The 5,795-nt window shown below is 64.1% G+C and overlaps 1 protein-coding gene across 1 annotated transcript; it reads left to right on the top strand.

The window, feature by feature from the left end:
• The first annotated feature begins 562 nt into the window (after nucleotides 1–562).
• Nucleotides 563–5,470, top strand: UNCX (UNC homeobox). Its single transcript, XM_017508236.2, has 3 exons — nucleotides 563–1,473; nucleotides 1,704–1,879; nucleotides 3,977–5,470. Exons 1-3 carry the CDS (start codon nucleotides 1,200–1,202, stop codon nucleotides 5,117–5,119), a joined length of 1,593 nt encoding a protein of 530 aa, XP_017363725.1. The 5' UTR covers nucleotides 563–1,199; the 3' UTR covers nucleotides 5,120–5,470.
• Nucleotides 5,471–5,795: the final 325 nt, after the last annotated feature.

Raw genomic sequence — 5,795 nt, 5'->3', positions numbered from 1 at the left:
TTAAGAATATATCCTTTAATGATTTAGCTCTGAGTCTGTCAATATTTTATAGCGGAGAAGGGAGTGACACTTCTCTGAGAACATAATTAAATTATAATAAATAGGTTGGGTGCCTCGGCCCCATCCTTCAGAGGCCAAGTCAGAGCAGATGTATTTATTTTTATTCGCGCATGTGGCGGGGGGCGGGGGTGGGGCGCGGATAGGTCGCACCCCAAAGTTACTTTTCCCCTCCTCCCCCCACCCCTCTCTCCTCTTCTGCCCCTGGGCTTTATGGGGGTGGGGGTCAGGGTGCCTCCACACCCCCTCCCCACCTCTGTCTTTGTAGATAGGGCAACTGCCAATCGATCAGAGAGGGCATTAATTACGCCTCTTTATTGACAGGGTGCTACATTCTGTAGGAGTTCTTCTCTTTCAGGGTCGCCCTCCTTCTCTTCCTCCTCTTCTTTCCTCCTCTCCCGCCGCCTGCAGCCGGAGAGGAGGAGATGAGAAGCCTTGTAGTTTTAAATTCAATGTGACAGTTTCGGAAAAGCGGATGATGAATCTCCTATTATTGGATCAGTCTATTTGCCGCTCAATGTCTCTCTGTAATTGGAGCAACATCACTTTAAAGGTTCAGAGAGTACAGCATTTCTGGTGAAAAATCCCCACAACACGGCACTGAATGTTTTAAAGGGAAATCTATTAGTGATTTGCGGAAGGGCGGGGAGAAGGCGGCGGGGGGTGGGAGGCGCGGGCTCCCGGCCGGCCCCGAGTGAAGTGGGGGGCTCGCCAGGGGCCCCTGCCCCGGGCCCAGGCCCCAGCCCGCTGCCGCCGGGCCCTGGGCGGCCCCTCCCTCCCTCGGTCCCTCCCGCCGCCCCCCCAGCCCGTCTTGTTGTGACAGTTCCTGATACTGTTTATTGAGGTGCATGTCAGGTATAATTAGCAATCGATATGGAAAACGTTTCCCTGCACCCAGCACGCCTCTGACGTCAGAGCCGATTAGCGCTTCTTATTGGTCCCAAATTCCCCGGGCCGCGGCTAATTATCGGGAGCTTGATGTTGATAAGTAAAGCGCCGGAGTGCGGGCGAAGCATGTGTGGGGCTCCGGGTCCCTGTCTCCGCCGCCGCCGCCGCCGCCCGCGCCTCCCGCCGCTGGCCCGCCCCGGCCCCGGCCTGCGCCCCCGCGCCCCGCCGCCGGCCCAGCCAGCCACCCGCGAGAGATGATGGACGGCCGCCTCCTGGAGCACCCGCATGCCCAGTTCGGGGGCTCGCTGGGCGGCGTGGTGGGCTTCCCCTACCCGCTGGGCCACCACCACGTGTACGAGCTGGCCGGCCACCAGCTGCAGTCGGCCGCCGCCGCCGCCTCGGTGCCCTTCTCCATCGACGGCCTGCTCGGCGGCTCGTGCGCCGCCGCCGCCTCGGTGGTCAACCCCACGCCGCTGCTGCCGGCCGCCTGCGGGGTCGGCGGGGACAGCCAGCCCTTCAAGCTGTCAGGTGGGCGCGGCGGGCGGCGGGGAGGAAGGTTGGGGGGAGGGCGGCTGGGGGCGGGGGCCCTCGTCCGGCCGGGGCGCTGGGGGGCCCACGGCTGGCGAAGGCCAGCCGGCCCCTAGGCAGCCCCTGGTCTCTGCGTCCCCCGGACCCAAGCGGCCAGCGGGTCGCGGGAGGGGTGGGGGTCGCGCCTGGGCCGGTGGCTGAGCCGCGCGGTGTCCTGTGCGTGCCTGCAGACTCGGGGGACCCGGACAAGGAGAGCCCGGGCTGCAAGCGGCGGCGCACCCGCACCAACTTCACAGGCTGGCAGCTGGAGGAGCTGGAGAAGGCGTTCAACGAGAGCCACTATCCCGACGTGTTCATGCGCGAGGCGCTGGCGCTGCGCCTAGACCTGGTCGAGTCCCGAGTTCAGGTAAAGACCCGGCGTCGCTCCCGGATCCGCCATCCGGATCCCGGGCTCGGGGCACGCTGGGACGCCTTTGTTCCAGGTGGCGAGATCTCCACTGGCCGCAGGCCCCGTTCGCGCTCGCCTGCTGGGGAAGAGTGGAGGGTTGGGTGTTCTGAGGCTCGGGCCCTCACGGAGAGCGGGGTGGGTAACACTCCCCCCCTCAAAAAAAGCCTAGGTGGCTTGTGAAGGGCCAGCGGCAGCACCCAAGTCGCCAGGACGGCGACTGCGTCCGAACCGGGAAGCCGCGTGGAGGGTTGGCGGCGGCCGGGCCAAGCGAGGTCTCCCGGCAGGGGCGAGGAGGGACCCGCTAGGCTCCGACCTGGAGGAGAGAGGGAAGGGGGCCCTCCCCCCTCCCCCGGCCTCCACCTCCCGCGCGAGGCTCTCTCGCCCAGCCTGGAGCAAAGGAGTCTGTTTACCTTGCGCCTGCAAAATATTCAGCTGGAAACATGTATTTATTCATCGCTTTGCAGAAGGGGGACAGCTGAGGAAAGGGAGGAGGAAGCTTAAACAGTTAACACATTGAGAAAGTGGGAGAAAAAAGGTGTCTGAATTTTTAATACCCCTGGTCTCATCTTTGTCTTATGACTATTTCTCCCTAAAATTTGCTATCATTTAGAGATGGCTGGTGGTATTCTTTTAAAAAATACAGTGTGAGCTTGGTGGACTAAAAATTCCAAGATGATTTGTGCATAATTAGACCTTTTCCTGGAGCACAGAAATCCTTTTTTTGGGGGGTGGCTGCGGTGTGGGGGTCCAGGTCTGGGGTGCAGTGTGTGGCTGTGGGTGCTAGACGTTGAGGCAGACGCTGGCAAAATGCCTGTTTATCACCAATAGCTTTGTCTAAAAAGGTGTGTTTGTCCCGTGCTTGGACCTTCCCTGGTGACCTCTTCTGCTTGGAAATCCTTTTATCCAATTTGTTGTAAGTGTCTTAATTGAAGTCAAGACCCCTTCACGTCTCCCTAATACGATAATGACTAATTCTTACTGGCAAGGCCGTCCAGAATTGGTACCAAAAAAAAAAAAAAAAAGTTTAAAGAAGAAAAAGGGGGTTACAGCCTTGAGGATCTTGCTTAATCCTCGAGACCTCCCCACGGACAAGGCTCCCTGCGACCAGGCTGGGCCTGCTATTGTGCGAGTCTCTATAGGGCCGCGACAAAGAATTGGTATGAACCTGCTCTCTTGGGGAGGGCAGGACTGCCCGAGGTTCCGCGGGGATCAGCCGGCTTTGACTCTGTGTGGTGGTTGGCGGTTGAGTGAGGGTCTAGAGCTGCTGTCCTGTGTGGCTCCCCAGGACAAGGACGGCAGAGAGGGTGGAAGAGATGGGATGGGCCCAGCCTCTCCTCCAGGCCTGGTGGTTGCCTCTTGCCTCCCCACCTGCCTTGCCTGGTGGCCCAGGCCAAGCACGACTGGTTTGGGAAGGCTCCGTTGGTGCCCTGGCCCGGGGCATGCTGAAAGAAGGCTGTGTTAAACGTGTTCTGGGAGAGAGGCTGCAGAAGCCCACCCAAGTACGGCTCCCCAGCCCCTTCCGAACGAAGAAGCACCCAGATTTCCCTTTAAGGGAACCGCCCCCCAAAATCTGGGCGTTGACACAGTCTCCAGGGGGCCGAAGACAGGTGTGAAGGGCGGCTGTGGCCCAGCGGTGCAACAGCAGGATGGTCAGCGGCAGGCCGGGCGGGCTGCTTAGAATGCGAGCAGCCAGGAAGGGCGAGGAAGGGCCTTGCTCTCTGCCTCCGGACCAGGAACCCGACGCCCTCCGTCCGGGGCCAGACCGGCCCTCCAAGGAAGGGGCGGCTCCCAGGTCCCTGAGGTGAGAAGCCAGAGCGGGAAGCTGGCCGGTAGGCCCGGTCTACACGCCTTCCGGGTGGAAAAGGCGCTCGGTGGATCCTGCAGCTCCAGTGGCAAAGCCCAGCTCAGGGCCGGCCCAGCCGCGCGGCCTGACTCCTGACCCCGGCCGAGCGGAGGTTGTGCAGGCCAGTCTTGGGGGGAGCGGGGAGGTCCTCGGCCCCGGCGGCCAGCCCGCCACCTGATTGTGGCTTCCTTTCCCCTATCCGGCTGCTCTAGGTCTGGTTCCAAAACCGCCGGGCCAAGTGGAGAAAGAAGGAGAACACGAAGAAGGGCCCAGGGCGGCCCGCGCACAACTCGCACCCTACCACGTGCAGCGGCGAGCCCATGGACCCGGAGGAGATCGCGCGCAAGGAGCTGGAGAAGATGGAGAAGAAGAAGCGCAAACACGAGAAGAAGCTCCTGAAGAGCCAGGGCCGCCACCTGCACTCGCCCGGCGGCCTCTCCCTGCACAGCGCGCCCAGCTCCGACAGCGACAGCGGAGGCGGCGGTCTCTCTCCGGAGCCTCCCGAACCGCCGCCGCCCGCCGCCAAGGGCCCCGGAGCACAAGCCTCGGGCGCCGCCGGAACCGCGCCCGCCCCTCCCGTAGAGCCGCCTGCGCCCGGCACCTGCGACCCCGCCTTCTACCCGAGCCAAAGAAGCGGCGCCGGCCCGCAGCCGCGCCCAGGCCGCCCTGCGGACAAGGACGCAGCCTCGTGCGGGCCCGGTGTGGCGGCGGCGGAGCGCGGCGCGGCGGGGCTGCCCAAGGCCAGCCCGTTCAGCGTGGAGAGCCTCCTGTCCGACTCGCCGCCGCGCCGGAAAGCGGCCTCCAACGCCGCCGCGGCCGCCGCCGCGGGGCTGGACTTTGCGCCTGGGCTGCCGTGCGCGCCGCGGACCCTGATCGGCAAGGGCCACTTCCTTCTCTACCCTATCACGCAGCCGCTCGGCTTCCTGGTGCCGCAGGCCGCGCTCAAGGGCGGCGCTGGCCCCGAGCCGGCGCCCAAGGACGCGCCGCCAGCGCCCGCCGCGCCGCCAGCGCCGCCCGCCCAGGCCAGCTTCGGGGCCTTCTCGGGGCCCGGCGGCGCCCCGGACTCGGCCTTCGCGCGCCGCAGCCCGGATGCCGTGGCCTCCCCAGGGCCCCCAGCCCCGGCGCCTTTCCGGGACCTTGCCTCGGCTGCGGCGACGGAGGGCGGCGGTGGGGACTGCGCGGACGCGGGGACGGTCGGCCCCGCGGCCCCGCCGCCCTCGCCGCCCTCGCGGTCTCCTGGGCCCGGCCCACGGGCTCCCAGCCCCGCCGGGGAGCCGGCCAACTGCGGGGTCCCCGAGCCTGGCTCGGCGGCCGGACCCAGCCCGCCGGAGGGCAAGGAGGTGGACATGGACTGAGGCCGCGGCGGCCGGGAGAGGCGCGTAGCCGGCCTGCGGCTGCTCGCTCAGGCTCCGACTCACGCAACGAATCAGGTGATCGGCTCTAGAAACACTGCTTTTCCCTCTTTTCTTTTGTTTTCTTCCTTTTATTATTTTTTATAAGAGTAAACAAAAGCGCTGTATCAATTCGGACCCAGGCAGCAACCACAGGACCAGGGGGTGAGACCCTCCTCCTCCCGAGGGAACAAAAAGAACCCCTGCCCCCCCAAAAAAACCCACAACAAGAATCCTCAGCCTTGTAAAATGCAAAAATGTCTAAGAATATTTATATATGTACCATTTTTGATAAATAAAGCTGGTCAAACGCAAGCTTTCGGGTCCATCTTTTTTAATTTGCGGAGGGCCCAGCCCGGCCGCCCTTCCCACCTTTCCACGCCTCTCTCCAAGGGTGGGGCCGGGGGGGGGGACCCCGCACTTCCCGGAGGTCCTCGCTTAATGCGTCCTTTTGTGTGCTTGTGTGTTTATGTTTTCTGATTCAACAAATTTATGCATCTGCGGCTCCCGGTCCCCGCCCGCCCCGGCGTTCCCACTCCTACTCCGCGCCGCACACGCACGCCCCCGTCCCTCCCGCGCGCCCCCGAGCGCACTGGCACACGCCGGGGCGCGCGGCGCGGGGTAACGGAGCCGGGGGCTG

The sequence above is a fragment of the Cebus imitator genome, unplaced genomic scaffold, assembly GCF_001604975.1.
Source record: "Cebus imitator isolate Cc_AM_T3 unplaced genomic scaffold, Cebus_imitator-1.0 Scaffold388, whole genome shotgun sequence".
Taxonomy (NCBI): Eukaryota; Metazoa; Chordata; class Mammalia; order Primates; family Cebidae; genus Cebus; species Cebus imitator.
Note: the sequence above shows the minus strand (reverse complement) of the source record. Positions and strands in the feature narration are given on the sequence as shown.

Excerpts from the sequence above, each read along its gene's own strand:
- UNCX (XM_017508236.2), top strand. The coding sequence starts at position 1,200 with ATGATGGACGGCCGCCTCCTGGAGCACCCGCATGCCCAGTTCGGGGGC. Across the intron at positions 1,474-1,703 it reads CCAGCCCTTCAAGCTGTCAG|ACTCGGGGGACCCGGACAAG; the intron begins GTGGGCGCGGCG and ends GCGTGCCTGCAG. Across the intron at positions 1,880-3,976 it reads TGGTCGAGTCCCGAGTTCAG|GTCTGGTTCCAAAACCGCCG; the intron begins GTAAAGACCCGG and ends CGGCTGCTCTAG.